General features: G+C 51.5%; 1 protein-coding gene across 3 annotated transcripts in view; it reads left to right on the forward strand.

Annotated features, from left to right (window-relative positions):
• Positions 1–18,547, forward strand: part of GRM7 (glutamate metabotropic receptor 7) — a 163,473-nt gene that overhangs the window by 107,519 nt on the left and 37,407 nt on the right. For 2 of the 3 annotated variants that reach the window (XR_013775717.1, XM_079316959.1), the window contains exons 6-7: positions 3,722–3,922; positions 8,810–8,949. Coding sequence is in view for 2 of the 3 variants with exons in the window: in XM_079316959.1 (XP_079173085.1) it covers positions 3,722–3,922; positions 8,810–8,949 (341 nt within the window). In the remaining variant the exon portion in view is untranslated. Of the gene's footprint in view, positions 1–3,721; positions 3,923–8,809; positions 8,950–18,547 lie in introns of those variants that run through there. The other variant, XM_079316960.1, reaches the window with a different exon arrangement.

Genomic DNA, 18,547 nt, shown 5'->3' on the forward strand with positions numbered 1-18,547 from the left:
TGCTGGCTGGGGGCTCTGGCAGGGCTCTACTGGGTCCTGCAGGGCTTTGTCAGGGATTTCACTGCCCAGAGGCCCCACTGTCACCCTCTGCTCCCCCACATTACACTAATTACCCTGGCACACTGCGGGTGGCTCTCAGGCCCTGGTTCTCAGCCCTTCCACATTCGGAGCTCTCAGCTGCTGAGTGCAGCTCTGGGCTGGGAGGGAGCACCCAGGAGGAGGTTGCAGAGCCCTGGCTGAGGGAGGTGTCTGTGGAGGGTGGATCTGTGGGGCTGGGGCAGTCCTGTGCCCAGGCAGGGCTCTGGGATGCTGCTGACCTGCATGAACAGTGGATGTTTTCCTGCCAGCGCTTCCCCGGCTGCCGAGTTCCACCTCGTGCAAAACAGAGCTGCCTGTTTGATACCCTGAGCATTCCACAATCTTTAAATTAAATCTCATGTTAATGATGACTATCACCAGGTTCTCAGCAGCACCATTGTGCCAGACCCTTTGAAAATGTGTTTAATTCTTCAGGAGCTGAAGCAGCGTCTGAACTCATCTCGCCCAGCCCCGGCGCGGTGGGATTTTGATGTCTGTCTGTGTGAATTATACACCATAAAAACGGTCCTAGAGATACTATTTATTGATCCTAGCACGTCCCCTCTGTTGTGTGGTGATAACAATGAGTGCAGGGGGATCAGCTGCAGGAGCAGGGCACGTCTGCTGCTCGCCGTGCCGGGACGCACTGACGCCGCCTGCGTGGAGATGGAGAGTGGGACCAGAGCTCTCCATCCTGCATCTCACTCCTGTCATCTGGAGGAGATGGAACAAGTGGATTCTCTCTGTTCTCAGCACTCTGGGCTTGGAGCTTTTCTGCCTGCCTTTGTGGCAGTGTTGCTCTCCTGTGAGGATGTGCCTGAAGCTGCTCCATCTCTCAGGAATCAGGATGATGAGCACTCGAGCCTCGAGTAGGAAGGGGGGGTTAAACTATTTGTCATCACCTTCAAATGGATCCTTTGGAAGCAAAAAATGCTCGTGTCAATAATCTGCTTTTGTGTTTCATCCTTCCCCTGACATCCCAAGGTACTCACTGCAAGCCTGTGGGACACAAGTGTGTTCTCCTGAAATCACTTTGTGCTCAAGTGTCCCAGGTGTCAGCTGCTTCACTGCTGGAGCAAATCGTGCTGCTGTGTGGCTCCTGCAGGCCTCCACATTAAAAAAAACAACATCAAAGCAACTTCTTCTTAAAGACAAACAGAAATGGTACAGCTCTCAAGGAGGAACAGGAATGCTACAGTTCTCCAGAAATGGTGCAGTTCCCAAAGGAGCAGGAATGGAGCAGTTCCCAAAGAGGAGCAGGAATGGAGCAGTTCCCAAAGAGGAGCAGGAATGGAGCAGTTCCCAAAGAGGAGCAGGAATGGAGCAGTTCCCAAAGACAAACAGGAATGGAGCAATTCCCAAAGACAAACAGAAATGGAGCAGTTCCCAAAGACAAACAGAAATGGAGCAGTTCCCAAAGACAAACAGGAATGGAGCAGTTCCCAAGGACAAACAGGAATGGAGCAGTTCCCAAAGAGGAGCAGGAATGGAGCAGTTCTCAAACTGGAGGGAACTCTGTTCAGCCAGGCCTATTAATTTGGATATTTGCTGGTTTTTTTGAAGTCTGAAGAATATGTGGCCCATATAAATAATAACATTTGCTCTGCCGGTTCTTTGCTGCTTCAGATTTGGGTTAAACTCCTAATTGCAATGGAATATTTTCAGGAGGTAACTCAGCCTGTGTTTGGTGAAGGACAGCCCACTCCCAACTGTACAAATTCAGGCATGTTAGTGGTGAGCAGTTGTCTCCACATCTGGATTTTCTGTGCACAGTTCTTGATGTTCAGCTGAGGGGCTGCTTCAGCACAGGGAAGGATCCTTGTTCTTGGAAATTCTACTAAGATTTAAAAACAGTTATTTTTGTGTTTGGCCAGTGTTACGTTGCTCTGAGGTTTTTTCAGGTGTGTTTTGCTCGGGTTCCTCTCACAGATCTCTTCACTGCTGAAGGTTTTCCTCCTGCTGTGTGTGCCCAGCCTTGCTTCTGGAACTTGCTGTGGCTTATCAGTGCAGTTTGTGTGCAGCATTTCAATCCCAGATCCCCTCCCCTGGCATCCATTCCTGCTGCATTGCTCATTTGGTTACAGAGCTGAAACCACTTAAAAGCATTTTCCTTGTCAGGGCTTGAAATCCTGATAAGTTCTGTAATCAATGAGAGGGAGTGAATAATGAAAAGGATCCTGCCTGGAACTTCACCAGCTGGAAACTCACTTTTTCTGCTCAGTTCTTTGCAGGATTTTGGTGCTTCCAGAGGAGCTGAGATTTAAAACTGAGGGGTTTTGGTAGAGGGTGCCTCGATTATCATGGAATCATGGAATGGTTGGGTTGGAAAGGGACATTAAAGCTCATCCAGTGCCACCCCTGCCACGGCAGGGACACTTCCCATTGTCCCAGGCTGCTCCAAGCCCAATGTCCAACCTGGCCTTGGGCACTGCCAGGGAGTTAATGGACAGTTTTGGGGAAAAAGAATAAATCAGATTCCTGATTCTCAGCCTGCAGTGCCTCGTTCCAGGCTCTGAAAATCTCGAGTTCTTCTGCCTGTGGTTTAATCCCGCGTTCTGGTTCCCAGTTCGGGAACTTTGCATGGATGGATTCACTTCGGGGCTCCTTGAGTTCCCTCCTGCCAGCACTTCAAAGGCAATCGTGGGGTCCTGCAGGACCTTGAGGCTCTGGGGGCGGGGGGGTGACAGTGGCAGGGGCTTCCCGAGGTGCCGTTAATTGCCCGTTAATTGCCCGTTAATTGCCCGTTAATTGTCGGCGCGTTCCTCAGTTCTCTGAAGTGACTCCTTCCCTTGATCTGGCTCTGACTTTCAATTAGAGCCGGGGATTTGCAGCAGAATGGAACGAACAGGGTTTAAACCCCGCTGTGCGTTCCCTGAAATGCGCTCCCGTTATCAGCCGGGCTTTGGGGCGCACGGGATGGGGATGGGGATGGGGTGGGATCGTGCTGTCATCAGGATTCGTTTCTCTGGATTCTGGGAGATTCTCTGGATTCTCTATTTCTGTGGAGAGTAACTCACAACAGGAGTCGATGATTCTGGCAGCGATGGCAGAGCTTTGGTTATATTTTAATTACCATTAGAACAGCTCAGAGTGTTTTATTGTTCTGATTGAAGGTAGGATCTTCCTGCCAGGGGCTCGGCTGCTGTTTGGTGTCCCCGCTGTCCCCGAGTGTCCCGTGCCAGGAAAATGAATCCACAAACACCAGAGGTTTATGTCCAAAAAGGAGGCAGAGGAGTCCTCTTTGCTTTATTGTAATAAAGGGAGAGGCCATGGGGCATTCCCTGAGGTCTCTCAGATTTTTGGAGGTGCAGCCTCCTTTTATCCCAATTTCCTGGTTGCTTTTCCCTCCCTCTATCCCCATGGGCTGAGGTACTTGAGAGGCACAGACTGCCCAAACACCTGATACCCGAGACTCCCCTCTAATGCATAATTTAATTTTTCATTCTTATAGAATTCATGCTTTTTTCCCCGTTGATCTTCCAATATCCATTTCTCAGCAAGCCTGCAGTTTGTTCGCAAAGGCAAATGCCTTTGCCATTCAGCAGTCAGCGGCACCCCTGGCGCCGTTTGCGTTCTCCCGGCGCTGGCTGTGTCCCCAGCAGGGGCAGCTGCTGTGCAGGTGCCGATTGCCGTGTCCCCGCAGGGCAGGAGCGCATCGGGAAGGACTCTCCCTACGAGCAGGAGGGCAAGGTGCAGTTTGTGATCGACGCCGTGTACGCCATGGCGCACGCCCTGCACCGCATGAGCCGCGAGCTGTGCGCCGACAGCGCCGGGCTGTGCCCCGAGATGGAGCAGGCGGGGGGCAAGAGGCTGCTCAAGTACATCCGCAGCGTCAGCTTCAACGGTGAGCTGGGGGCTGGGCACCTGCTGGGACCCTCTGAGACCTACTGACAGACTGACACTCATTGGGACCCCTCTGAGACCTACTGACAGACTGACACCCACTGGGACCCCTCTGAGACCTACTGACAGCCTGGCACCTGCTGGGACCCTCTGAGACCTACTGACAGACTGACACCCACTGGGACCCCTCTGAGACCTACTGACAGCCTGGCACCTGCTGGGACCCTCTGAGACCTACTGACAGACTGGCACTCATTGGGACCCTCTGAGACCTACTGACAGCCTGACACCCACTGGGACCCCTCTGAGACCTACTGACAGCCTGACACCCACTGGGACCCCTCTGAGACCTACTGACAACCTGGCACCTGCTGGGACCCTCTGAGACCTACTGACAGCCTGACACCCACTGGGACCCCTCTGAGACCTACTGACAGCCTGACACCCACTGGGACCCCTCTGAGACCTACTGACAGACTGACACTCATTGGGACCCCTCTGAGACCTACTGACAGACTGACACTCATTGGGACCCCTCTGAGACCTACTGACAGCCTGGCACCCGCTGGGACCCTCTGAGACCTACTGACAGACTGGCACTCATTGGGACCCCTCTGAGACCTACTGACAACCTGGCACCTGCTGGGACCCTCTGAGACCTACTGACAGACTGACACCCACTGGGACCCCTCTGAGACCTACTGACAGCCTGGCACTCATTGGGACCCTCTGAGACCTACTGACAGCCTGGCACCTGCTGGGACCCTCTGAGACCTACTGACAGACTGGCACCCACTGGGACCCCTCTGAGACCTACTGACAGCCTGGCACCCACTGGGACCCTCTGAGACCTACTGACAGACTGACACCCACTGGGACCCCTCTGAGACCTACTGACAGACTGGCACTCATTGGGACCCCTCTGAGACCTACTGACAGACTGGCACCTGCTTGGAGCTCTCTGTGACTTACTGACAGACTGACACCTGCTGGGACCCCCTGTTACCTGCTGACCCCCCTCAGTCACTTACTGACCCCCCTCTGTCACCTGCTGCTACCCTCTGTTATCTACTGACACCCCCTGTTACCTGCTGACATCCCCTGTTATCTGTTGACCCCCCATGGCCACCTACTAACTCCCCTCTTGTCACCTACTGGCTTCTCTCATCCCATACTGACCCCTCTCTGTCACTTACTGACACCCATTGTCACCTACGGACCTTCCTTGTCACCTACTGAACCCCCTCAGTCACTTACTGACCCCCTCAGTCACTTACTGACAGCCCTTGTCACCCACTGATACCCCTCGGTCATCTATGGACCTTCCTCAGTCCCCTGCTGACCCCTCCCTGTCCCCTGCTGACCCCTCCATCCCCTGCTGACCCCTCCATCCCCTGCTGACCCCCATCACGGAGCTGTGGTCAGTGTGCTGTGGTCAGATCCCTGTTCCCCGTGTTCCAGGGGATTTGTCCTGTTCCTGGGGTGGCACCAGGAGCTGTGTGCTCTGTGTGAGGGGAGGAGCATCCATCACCTGTTCTCCTGCTGTGCTCCAGGGTCCTGAGCCCCAGAGCTTGGGATCCTCCTGGTGTGGAGCAGCTCTCCTCCTGAGGCCACCCTGCTGGTCCTGCCATGGGCTGGGGGGCCACTGTGCCATGGGCTGGGGCCACCCTGCCCTGCTTTGGGGCCTTGCCCTCCTTGCACAGGTGCTCCATCACTGAGGCTGTGCTGAAGAGAGGCTGGATCTGGGTGAGGAGCTCAGTGTGCATTTTGCAATTGCTGTTGCCCAGAGAACAAAAGGCCCAAAATATTAAAAACTTTAAACCTCAAGTGCTCACGCAGTGAAATTGTGAGTTTTGAAGAGCAGTTGTGTTTTTGCCAGTGAAAAGCTGAAGATGCTGTTCAGGGCCCCTTGGGTGCCCTGAGTGACAAACACCTGGGCTGGTGGCACCTGTGGAACTCTGCTCTCCTCTTCATAATTCATTCCTCATCTTGCAGTGATTAAGAGACCCTGCAAATTCAGTCAGGCTGTGTCTGGGTCTGAGGGCTTCCTGCAGGTGCCAAGTGCCCTGTGTCTGTGTGGGGAGAAGGCAGCTCCTTTGCTGGGAACTGAATTAAATTGTCACAGCTCTGCACGAGCAAGAAGCTGCAGCCTGGAGACTGACAGGGACTCTGAAGTGCTTTGGGCTCAGCAAAACCTGGGAAACCTCACTAGGAAGAAACTGAATCCCAAATGATCAAAACCTAGTGAAATAAGGACATGTTGTAATGAGTGGAAGATCAAGGGTTATTTCTGAAATGCGTTTCCTCTCTGGTGAGGTTTCCATACATCACTTTTTATTAATTCCATTATTCCATGAAAGCAGCCTGAGCTGAGGCTGCAGTGATGGGAAGCAGGGCAGGCAGAGCCTGAGCCAGGTGGCACAGGAAGGGCTGCAGAGCCTCACCCGGGTTGAGCAGGGGTTGAGGAGGGCTGGCCCTGCTGAGCAGAGCCTTGGCTGGAGCCCAGTTCCTGAGCTCCAAAGCCAGCCCAGGGCCACCCTGCCTGCCCTGTGCCCCCCTGCCCATCCCCTCTCCCAGCTGCTCCATGCACAGGGCTGTTCCAGCCTGGCTGGGCCATTCCAGCTCTGCTGGGGCTGCAGTTTGCTCTGTGTGCAGAGCTGGGGCTGTGCCTGTGGGTCTGTGCAGTGCCCACCCCAGGCTGCCCTGCTGGAGCCAGCCTGGCTCACCTGCAGTGCTGTGCTGGGGGATCTGGGCTGCTGCTCCCGTGGAGGTGGCTCTAGGAGCTCTGTCCCAGCACTGGCTTTGGGGTGGCTGTGACAGTGGTGTCCTTCTGTCCATCCTCCACCTGCCTCCTGCCAGCCCTGGCCCTTCCTCTGTGCCCTCCTCAGATGTGCCTGTAGCATTTTGGGAGCCTCACCTGAGCTCCTGCTGTCCCAGGTGTCCCTTTCCTTCCAGCTCTGACAAAGCTGAGCCTAACTCGGCTAAGCAGTGCTTAGAGTCGTGATTAGCCAGATCCCATTTAGCACTTTGCTGCCTTTCCTGAGGAGCCAAGGAATTACAGCCATTGCTTCTGATTGACTCCAAGTGTTTCCACTCAAATGTATTCTGGCTGCATGAATCTGTAATGACAATTAAATATCTGCCTGGTGCTCTCAAGGAAGCAGCAAGGAGAGATTTCAGTGGGAGATTTTCTGTAGCAGCCTTTGAACTGAATTTGTAACTGATCTCAGAGGATTGTAGAGAGGAGATTGTAGAGACAGGAAACAATTTACCAGGGCTAGAATGGAGACTATGCTAATTCACTCCTTCAAATCTTTTTTTCACTCCCTGGAATTCAATGAAGAATGGGAATCATGAAGAAAACGATAATCTTAAAGTTCAGTGCTACAACAGGAGAGATTTTTCATTGCTTTAGGGAAAAAAAGTTACACAGGAGGAGGAAGCTTTGAATATAGATATGCTGGAGGATTGTCATAATCTTCAATCTTGACACAATATTACTCTGCCCTACCCAAACCGATTTTAATATGTCTGGGAATAAATGTCACCCTGGAAGGTTTTCCTGGAGCTCTGAGGAGATGAGGCACTGCTCTGGGCTCTCCTCTTGGGAAGGTTCCCACCCTGATTGAGCTGCAGGTGTGCTGCTGAGAGCTCACCTGAGCCCAGGGCAGCTCCAGGCTGGGGCTGGGGCTGGGGATGGAGATGGGGATGGGGCTTCTCCTGCCCTGCACTCCCCTGTGTGTGTCATTTCAGTGCCTGGGAAATCCAATAATGCAGGGTCTGCTCTGGTTCTGCTTGAGACACTCCCTGGGAGTGCCCAGAGCTGGATAAGGGAATGCACAGGGAATAAGGGATTTCTGTTCCCAGGGAATATTCTTCCCAGGAACTGCTGTTCCCAGGGATTGTTGTTCCCAGATAAGGGATTGCTGTTCCCAGGGATTGCTGTTCCCAGGGAATGTTCTCCCCAGGGATTGCTGTTCCCAGGGATTGTTTTCCCAGGGAATGTTCTCCCCAGGGATTGCTGTTCCCAGGGATTGCTGTTCCCAGGGAATGTTCTCCCCAGGGATTGCTGTTCCCAGGGATTGTTTTCCCAGGGAATGTTCTCCCCAGGGATTGCTGTTCCCAGGGATTGCTGTTCCCAGTGAATGTTCTCCCCAGGGATTGCTGTTCCCAGGGATTGTTTTCCCAGGGAATGTTCTCCCCAGGGATTGCTGTTCCCAGGGATTGTTTTCCCAGGGAATGTTCTCCCCAGGGATTGCTGTTCCCAGGGATTGCTGTTCCCAGGGAATGTTCTCCCCAGGGATTGCTGTTCCCAGGGATTGTTTTCCCAGGGAATGTTCTCCCCAGGGATTGCTGTTCCCAGGGATTGTTTTCCCAGGGAATGTTCTCCCCAGGGATTGCTGTTCCCCAGCCTCTCCCTTCCCTCCTCCCCAGCCCACGGTGATGACGAGAGCAGCAGATTGTGGAGGAGGAGGAGGAAGCTATTTCTGGATGCTAGTCAAGACTCACCAGACCTGGGCTGGCTTCTGTCAGCAGCGTGTCTGAAGCAGATGGAACATTCTCTGGAGGGGGGAAGCAGCATTTAGAGGCTGCATTCACAGGAGGTTTTCACTGGAGAACTCCCTGGGGACAGGGAGATGGGAGGGAGGCTGCAGGGCAGGAGGAAAAAGCCTTCTGACATTTCTGGCACTGAGAGAGGGTGAGGTAAGGCTCAGCTGGGCTTGCTGGGTTTGTTTTCAGGCAGAGGGATCAGTGGGAGGGGGCTGGGTGGTGGCAGTGTCCCCAAGTGTCCTCCTTGGATGGCCCTGGCCTGGCACGTGTCCCACGCTAAAGACTGGGCAGAGGTTTGGTGCAGGGTGGCTGGATTTTGTCCTGTTTGCTTCCCCAGGCAGCGCTGGCACCCCAGTGATGTTCAACAGGAACGGGGACGCCCCGGGGCGCTACGACATCTTCCAGTTCCACAGCAGCAACAGCAGCGCGCCCGGCTACCGCCTGGTGGGCCAGTGGGCAGACGACCTGCAGCTCAACGTGAGTGCTGCCCCCCTGGCCCTGCCCAGCCCCCTGCACACTGCCTCTGCACACCCCCCTCTGCCCTGCACCTCCTCCCTGTGCCCACGGAGCACAGAGAGCCTCCTCAGGCTGAGGCACATGCAGATTTTATTGCCTCTGCAGTCCCCACTTGGCAGCTTGGGAAATGAAGCTGTGATTTGCTGGAGTTTGAAGCCACTGGGCTTTCATTGGCAGATGTTTTTTTTGGTTTTTCTAGACTCTGGAAGGCTGGGATGGAGTGGATTTGGAGTGAGTCATTTTCCGGTGTGGTTTCATCCGTGGGGATGAGGTGGCTGTTCTGGGATGATGCCCAAAGGAAAACAGAGCAGCAGGTGCTCAAACACACTGCCATGGCTCCCAGAAAAAAATACACAACAGGACTGGTGGGTGGGAAATCTGGAGAGCCTGTCAGCCTTGCTGGGCCAGGACCCTGCTTGGCTTTGTGCCCTCAGCCAGGGTCCTGCAGGTGTGTGGGCTCCCTGTGCAGTGTTATCAACACCCAGAGGCAGATTTCAGTCCCCTGAGCTCCTCAGCGTGGCCTGAGGGACATTCAGGCTGTTCTGGAGGGAGATGGGTGTCTGTGCAAAAAGGGTTTTCTCCCTCAGCCCAGGAACTTTGGGAATTCTTGGTGTGTGTGGCCCCTCCTCTGCCTCTGCTGCCAGGTGTCCTTTGGGAGCAGCAGGAGAGGACAGGCTGTGTGACACTGCCCTGCCCTGACACCCTCCAGAGGGACCAGGACACAACAGGGTCACACTGGGGATGACACAGGATGTGGCCCAGGTGTGACACAGGGGGTGACACAGGTATGACACAGGTATGACACAGGTGTGATCCATGGGGTGACCAAGGATGACCCTGGTGTGACCCAGGGGGTGCTCCCAGCCCAGGCTCTCTCTGGCCCTGGTGTCACTTGGGGCTGGCCCTGTGACCTGTGGGGACATCTGAGCCCCCATTAATCCCTGGGACACAATCCAAGGGCTGCCCACAGGCTCACAGCATCCCTGGGCTGCAGCCAAAGGCCCAACACTTCTATTTTTAGTATTTTCATGGCTTTTGTTAAACCCAGCAAATGATGTGAGTCACCAGGGCTCCACTCCTGGAGGCTGATCACAAACAATATTTTGCTCTCCTTGAATTTTGGCTCATTTTCATTTTCTGTGTTTGATTTGCTCTTTCAGTGCTTTTCAACTTTTGATGTTCTATATAAGGCAACCTATATTAACTTGCAATTTACAGTTCTTTTAGCAAAAAATATTAATATTTTATCAAGCAAATCCTTCTATATGTAAACTGCACATCCTGATTCATTAAAATTTAAAGCTAAATTAATGGAGCTTGATTTGTATTCCTGATGTTGTGTTAAATGTTTCCATAAAAAGACCTCTTTCCTCACCCTCATGGCCACAGGGTCACATCAGTAGCTGAGATTCTCTCACTAACTTCCCTTCTAATCACTCAAGTGTCCTAGTTTCTCACACAAATACATATGAGAGAGTCCCTTTTGTATTATTGGATTATTTCTTACAATAACAAAGGCAGTTGTGGAGTTTAGAGAAGTCAAGGATTCCTGGAAATAACCAAAATAAATACCATTAAATACATCCCAGGGAAAACTAGCAGAGCATGTGATTTGTCTTCAGTAATTGTTGTGGCAATAACTCCTCAAGGGATGTTTCCCCAGTTCTTGTTTCATAAATAGAGCCCAGGAGGGGGAAGCAGGGGGTGTTTGGTGCTGGTTTGGATTTGGCACTGCTGCAGTGGTGCTTTGTCACTCTGGGTCAGTTCTGAATTTCCTGGGAGCAGGAGAAGCTCTCACACAGGTAAGGACACTCCAGACCCAGGGGCAGGAGGGAGATAACTGCAGGAGGCCATTAGGTGAGTGAATATTTTCTTCTTTACCATCATCCTCGTTCCCAGAAGGAACAGCAATGTTTCCCTGCTGGGTTCCTCTGGCAGGGCTGCTGCTGCTCAGTCTGTTGTGGTGCCTCCAGCAAAGGGATCTTCCCATTCCTGGGACTCTGGGAATATGCTGGGCACAGGCTGGAGACTCAACCAGATTTTTACATGTTAGATTGCAGAGTAACTTCTGTTGTGGTTTTCTCTCTCTTGCTTGTGTTAGGAGACAGACTGAGCAGAGCTCTAAAAAAACTAACAAAATTTCAAATCCACTCTGCTTTCTTATTGTTAGCCTGGGTTGATTAACCTGTGTTTATGAATTACCTGGGACTGTCTGTACCTCAGGTCAGATAAACAGTACAGTAAATATTTGTAAATATTTGATGATTTTTCCTTGCAGCAAACCTGGGGCACAGCAGTCTCTGTGGGGGCAGTGCAGTCACCCTATTTTCACTCTCCTGCTTGCTGTAGCAGTCAGTGGAGCACAGCTCTGCAGGGTTTAGTGGCAGCTCTGGCTGTGTTCCAGACGTCTGTGCAAGGATAAAAGCAGCAGATGTCTGAGTGGAAAGGCCTTGGCCAGGATACCATGCAGAATTCTGTTTTCTCCTTCAGCAGGGGTGTGATGCTCAGTGCCCAGCATGGCCAGGCAGGGCCACGTCCCACCTGTGCCTGGGGGGGATTCCAGCAAAATTCAGATTGCTTTATTTTATACAGAGTAATGCAGTGCTGGGGATACATGGGGGGTCACTGCCCACTCCATGCTCCACCAAACTTTGGTTTGCAGCTTCTTTTATAGCATGGTTTTCTTGTAGTAATCAATAATTGTTATTTTTTTGTTGTCATAATTTTGCCAGGTAAGCAGTGGTGCTCAAAAAACATCCATGAAGTCTCTGGACAATTTGTCCAGTCTCATAAATACCCATCTGGTCTTGGTAGACAAGGAATGGCAGAAACTGGGAAGTCTGGTCTCAGTGGATAAGCTGCAATTGATTACACAAAGGCAGGAAATCTGATTTTGCAAAATCTACTGGGCTGTGGGAAAGTCTTGTTTTGCAAACAAAATTTGTATTAGAATTTATTTAGAAAACATAATATTCATAACGGGGATTTAAAACAGAATGATTTAATCATACATTTCCCTTTATCTAGGTCCATGCTTCATCTAAATATTCTGGCTCAAGTATTCTCTTTCTCCAGGTACAGTTAGCTCAGCAGGTCCTGTGGGAGTCCAGGGTACCTCCCTGGCTCCTTTGGGGATGCAAAACCCCCCCTGGCAGACCCCTCTGAGACCCCCGAGTGATGTTTAAGAGCCACAGGGGCTGAATTTAGCTCCTTGGGAGGGTTTGCCAACGCTGAGAGAAGAGGCAATGAATATGAAAGTGAGTAGAGTATAAATTAGAGTATTAGAATGTAGAATAAGTAGGTTTTTAAATTGTTTATATTAAGGGCCATGTGTTTAAAATGAAGGAACTTGGGTGTGGTGGGCTTCTTTTTCCTTCTTTATGTTCTCCATGTTGAAGTTGCATCCTGGGAGCTACAGATTGGATGGGGAAAGAACTGGACATTGTAAAGAGATTGCATGGCATTGGAAAGAATTTGTAAATATAGAATACATAGTTTTAGGTATAAAAGGTTTGGCACAGCCCACCTGAGGGTAGTTCTGTAATGGTCGCTCTGCAGAGCGGACCCGTGTCAGGCTGGCTGAAACATTTTAAAAGATAAGATAAATAAACAGCCCTGAAACAACGCAAAGTCATCTCGAGCAGCTTTCTTGCTGGTGACTCTCCAGCAAGACTCCTGACCACCTGCATGTCCTCTCTGAGGAGGTCTCACGCCTAAGAGACCCTCAGGGACAGGACACCTGGCGTCCCTGGGTGGGCAGTGACACCCAGCGTCCCTGGGTGGGCAGGGTGCAGCAGGTTCAGCATGGCTCAGGAGCTGAGCCCTGGGCTGGGCAGGGACACCAGCAGCTCCTGTCCCCTACTGCACTGCAGGGATCTCAGACAGTTCGTGCTGGAGGTGTGCCTCCCTCCCAGATGTGGGGCAGGGAGCTCCAGACACAGCTGAGCCGCTGCTCTGATTCATCTGTTTGCAAACGGAAGCAAATGTGTGTTAGAGATGCCTGAACAGTGCCTGCAGGGTGAACAGGAGCTGTTCTGGGTGTGTTCTGGCACTGTGGTGGCTTAGGGGCTGGGACAGGGCTGGGGCTGTGCCAGTGCCTCCCCTTTGGCTGATGTCCCCAGCAATCCCAGCTCTGTGCCAAGCCACTGTTGATAATGCTCAGTGGGGTCCCATGGGCTGCTCAGGGGTCCAGCTCCCCTGGTCACCCCCAGGATGGGCTGTGGGCTCCTGAATAATTCCCTGCTCCTTCTACCCCTGTAGCTCAGGGTTTGGGGACTGGGGTGAGCTGGGGCAGCCCCCAGGGCAGGGGGAGCCTGTGCTGGCAGGACAGGGACAGGGACAGGGCCACCAGGGTCACTGACAGACAGGATGGATCTTCCACACTGCAATCCTATTTTTCACACACACAGAAGAACATGGAGTAACTCTGTAATCCTCTGTGCAATTGATGCAGAACCTGCTCACTTCAACACCTCCTGAATCTGTTTGGGCTCAGGCTAATCAATTTACATGCCATAAACATCTCTGTTAGGGAATTTGGAAATAAATGTTATGAATAGTGAGCTGGTGAAGAAAGTAATTAACTGTCTAACCTGCTGGCAAGAGACCTGGCTGTACCTGCCTTTTTCTGATAAAATACTCGGATTGGAATTGAATCCAAGCGCCTCTTCTGTTTGTTGCTCAGGAATATTCTGCCAACAGATGGTATTTTTCTAAAATAACATGTTCAACTTGATTTCTGTTCATTGTTTTCCTGGGTTTGTTGCTGGGGTTTGGGTTTTCCCTTTGGAGCAGAATGTGTTTGAAGTAAATGGAGTTTCTGGCACTGTTAGGGACACCCAGCACCTTGTGCTGCTGTCCCTGCAGGTGTCACATCACTCCCTGGGTGACAGTCCCACTCACAGGGTGGGGTGTCTGCATTTGTGGGAGTTATTTCCCAGCACTGCTGCTGCTCAGTGCAGTCCTTACAGGAGGATCTGCAGCCTGTTTGCACAGCTTGGCCATGGCTGGCCCATCAGTGAGATCTGCAGGGTCACTCCATCCCTGGGCTCCCAGAGCCCCTCCCAGGCCACCACACCCAGCCCTGCTGTGTGCTGCAGTAATGGCTGTTGTTTATTTTGTTCCCTCATTAAACCCTGCAATCTCTCATGGCTCCTGTCAGCCGTGGCCAGCACAAACACCTTTCATTATCTCAGCTTGCAGAGTTAACTTGCAGCCAAGGGGAAGGGAATTTTTCAAGCCACTGGCCCGCTGAATGTCCATATGCTGAGTGCTCCCTGCTCCAGCAGGGGTGGCAGGCAGGAATCACACAGGTCCTGCACAGGCTGGGGCTGAGCTGGGCTGGGAGTGCCTGGGGAGGAGAGCAGGGGCTGTGGGGCTGCACAGGTTTGGTGCAGGGGGTTTATCAGCCACCAGAGCCAGGCAGGAGCTGAGCTCTACTCAGCTCTCCAAGCAGCTTTGTGCTGTACCAGCACGGCAAGGCAATGGTTAAATCCCACTCCTCACTCTGCAGAGCAGCTCAGGCTGGGGCTGGAGATGTGAAATGTCATTTTTTGTGTTACTGACCTGCCTGGCTCAGGCAGCAACAGTGTGAGTGAGGGAGCTCAGCTCTTTCACGGCAAGGCAGAACACGGCTGGGCTTCTGAGAACGTCATGGGAAAGTGTTTGTGGGGACAGAAGGGGAAAGCAGCTGAGAGCTGGAGATGGATTACACATGTGCTCAAAGACAGGAGAAAACTGGAGCTCATAAAGGCTGTAATGGCAGAAAAAATGATGTAGCAGAAGACTTGACTTGAGATTTTGCTTTGTCTTGTGTTGTTCCCTGCCATGCCCATGAGCCTGCAGGCAGACACACTCTGAGGATGAGTTATGTAAGAAATGGGAGTTAAAAAATAAATCACCCAGGCTCCAGAAGAGGTGCTGGTTCTGTGCCTACACATCCCTCTAAAGCCTTTCTGTGAGGCTAATGTGGTTTTGTCAGCAAATATATTCAGGAGCAAATGCTTTGCTGGGATATTTTATGGCTAATGAACATGTTTGGTTGCTTTTGGCAGGAGTAACAATGTCAGTTGGTGCGTTATTGAGGGTACAATATTCTTTATTTAATATCTGGAAGTGGGAAGAGGCTCTTCAGTGGCAGATGTGCTTTGTTGTGTCTGCAGCAGCTTGCCCAGCTGTGGGGAGCAGAGCTGTCCTGCTGCCCAGGGCAGTGTGGGGTGCAGTGTGGGCACTGAAATGCCCCCAGCTCACCCAGCAGGGATCCAGGCTCCCCTCACACCCACTGGGTGCTTTAGCTCAGTCCTGCCCAGTATTTCCATCCCTCATTCCCTGCCCAGCCTGGGGCACCCTCAATTTATCCTTGCCCTGGCAAAGGAGGTTGGATGGAAAATATTTCCTATTATTCTGTTTGTCCATGAGCTCCCACTGAAGCTCTGTGGGGACAGTGCTGCAGGCAGGGCTCTGCAGGAGAGGGAGAATCAGGAACCACCAGTAAAATAATGCTGGGTTTGTGCCTCTGGATCAAAGGCACTTCTGTCTCTGCCCTGGCAAGGCAGGTGTGATTTCGGGCTGGGAGGAGTGATCAGCAGTGGGGTTTGGGGTCTCCTTTCCCACCCTCCTTGTCTGCCTGCTGTGGGAAGTGTTTGCTGAACATCCCTGTCCCTGTCAGCAGTGACTGCCATCCCAGCAGGATTTGGGGTGTCACTGCCTGCCATTCCAGCAGAATCAGGATTTTGGGGTGTCACCTGCCCCAGGTTTTAGTGCCAGGGGCTGGCACCTTCCAAGACTTCTGTGACATTTAACAGCCAAACCTTGCTGCTGCTTTGTCTCCATTTCTGTTGATCAGATTTGCAATAATGAAGAGCCATGGGAACTCTTGGCTTAGAGCTGCATCTGCAGATCCCAAACATGACCCAGCTGTGTTTTGCAAAATGGAATTTTGGTCCCACACTGATGGCAGTGCCCAGGGTGCTGGAGTAGAAATGGTGACAGATGTGTCACAGTGTGCCTGTTTGCTTCAGGGAGGAGAAAGGAATCCCACAAAGGGTGACTGAAAGCTCTGCTCACATCAGGCCCATGTGAGCAGCCCTCAGAGTTTCCAGCATTTAAGCAAAGCATGAAGGTTCCTGACAGGGCACATGCATTGAGTGGGTCAGAAATAATCACTGTTGAAATGTCCCTGAGTGCTGATTTTGGAAGGAAATCACTGTGGCTGTGGCAGGGCTGGAATATCAGATGTATAATGTGGAATTTAATCTGTCTCCAGCTAATTGTGCACATGATGGACAATAATGGCCCCCAATAAACAGCTGCAGAGGGTCTTTAGCCTGCTCTGAAACAACTGGAGAGGATGCTTTATTTGCTTTGTTTTCCTGTTTTATCTGGTTTTTCTTCCACTAAATTGAAAATGTACATTTTTGTGACAATGCTGTTGAAATGATTCCCGTGGAACATCCTTGTTTACTGGCTCATCCCACCTTGAGCTGGCCAGGGGATGTGGGACTGGCTGAGCAGCTGCTTCCCAGTGCTGACTGCAGTCAGGGATGTTATTCTGCTTTTGCAGTGCCTTCACTGGCTGGGGAAGGGTTTTCAGGCTCAGCCTCCCTTGGCATGAGCAGGTTTTGCCCTTCTCCTCCCAAAAGTGCAGCTGGAAGGGCTGGGCAGGGTTTTCTCCTCCCTGTGTGAGGTGGAGTTCCTTGCACTGAGGGTTTTATTTTACCCTGGATGTGGGGAGAAAATTCCCTGCCCTGGGAGGCAGCTGCTCCCCTGGCAGTGTGTCCAGCCATTCCTAATTTTCTGTGTACATCTGCAGTTCTTTTAAGGCCCAGTTGACTGAGCATAACCTGAGCAGGATAATTTAATATTATTAGTATTATTAATATCACTGCAGCAATCTAATTAGGGCCTAAATGAGCTGGGTACTGAATTTCCCTCTGAACTTTGTATTTCTTTCATCTTCCTTCCCTGCCCTGTGCTGCCTTGCACACAAGATGTGATGAGGAAATCAGTATCCCACTGATGCTGAGGCTTCAGGAAGGCAAAGCCAGCACCAGATGATGTGACAGGAAAATGCTGGTTTTTTGAATCAGCTGGGGAATTAGGAGGATAAATAAATGCCAGCACTTCTGAGCTGGCAGGCAGTGAGAGAGCAGTGCTCTCCAAATGACACAGTGGGCTTGGTTCCCTCTCACCTCTGCCCTTTCCTGACTGGGAGTTGTTCACAGCCACAAATAACAGGGGAAAAAAAAAGTATTTATTGGCTCATAAGAGAGATCAACAGAGATAAAGGGCTAATCCTTTGCCCAAACCTTAGGTAAGGTCCTCTCCTGGCTGTGCCATGGAAAGCAGCTCTGAAAAGGAGTTTTCAGGAGAAAAAAACAGAATTCCTGAATTTCCCCCTAGATGTGCCATTGTCACCCTGCCTTGTTCTTGAGGACCTAGACTTTCAGTGACTGTGAGCAGGTCAGGAACAGTGTTTGATTTGTGCTGAGCTGCTCTGGGCTGAGCTGGGCTTAGGGGCTGTGGGGTTTGGGCTGGGGCTTTCTGCCATCCTCACCATGAAAATCTCTGCTGCCCAGAGCAGCTGTGGCTCCCCTGCATCCCTGGAGTGTCCCAGGCTGGACACTGGGGCTGGAGCACCTGGGACAGTGAAGTGTCCCTGCCATGGATGGGTGGCACTGGGTGGCCTTTGATTCCAAACCAGTTTGGGATTCTGTGGTGATTCAGATTTTTCCTCATTCTAAGCCACTTTAGGATAAAAATTTGCTTTGTGTAGACTCTGCTTTCAGAAGATACTTTTGCCCTAACCCATCCAGTTAAAGAGACAAGAGCTGTGTGTTATAAATGCACATTTGGAAGCACATGCTCTTTTTTAATTAGAAGAATATTATGCAGGGGCTGCAGGATGAATAGTGAAGATGCATGGTCCACCCCCTTCCATTAGTGAGGAGACAACACAAAGCTGTAGGCAGATATAAAAGCATTAAAATAATTAATTTTCCATTTTATTGTGTGTCAACAGAAATATATAATAATAAGCATTTTTGCAAAAACTGTGGATTAAGCATTTTTCTCTACATCAGTGGTGTGCTGGAAATGTCCTTGCTTTAATGTAGAACAAATGGCCCTTGGATCTCATTAAAGATGCTTTTCTGAGGGCTCAGAGGAGCTCTCAGGGCTGCTGGGGCAGAGCAGGTGGGGCTGCTAAAAAAAGGTGACAAATATGAACCCAAAGACAAAGAGCAGAAATGAAAGGGAAATAAATGAGGGTTAAGAATTGGTTCTTGTGGGGACACCCAGGAGGAGCTGCAGTGGGGGAGCAGTGATGGTGTTGGGTGGGAGTTTCCAACTGGATGGGATAATGGGATGATGGGATGATGGAATGGGATAATGGGATGATGGGATGGGATGATGGGATGATGGGATGGGATAATGGGATGGGAGCAGTGTCAGTTCCCACAGCTGGGACATGGCTGCTTCCCAGTGCTGGTGTGTGGCTGCAGCACAAACACTCCTCCTGCTTCACGAGAGGGTTTGGGGTCTGGAATTCTGTGTTCTCCTG

The sequence above is a fragment of the Erithacus rubecula genome (assembly GCF_903797595.1).
Source record: "Erithacus rubecula genome assembly, chromosome: 13".
NCBI lineage: Eukaryota > Metazoa > Chordata > Aves > Passeriformes > Muscicapidae > Erithacus > Erithacus rubecula.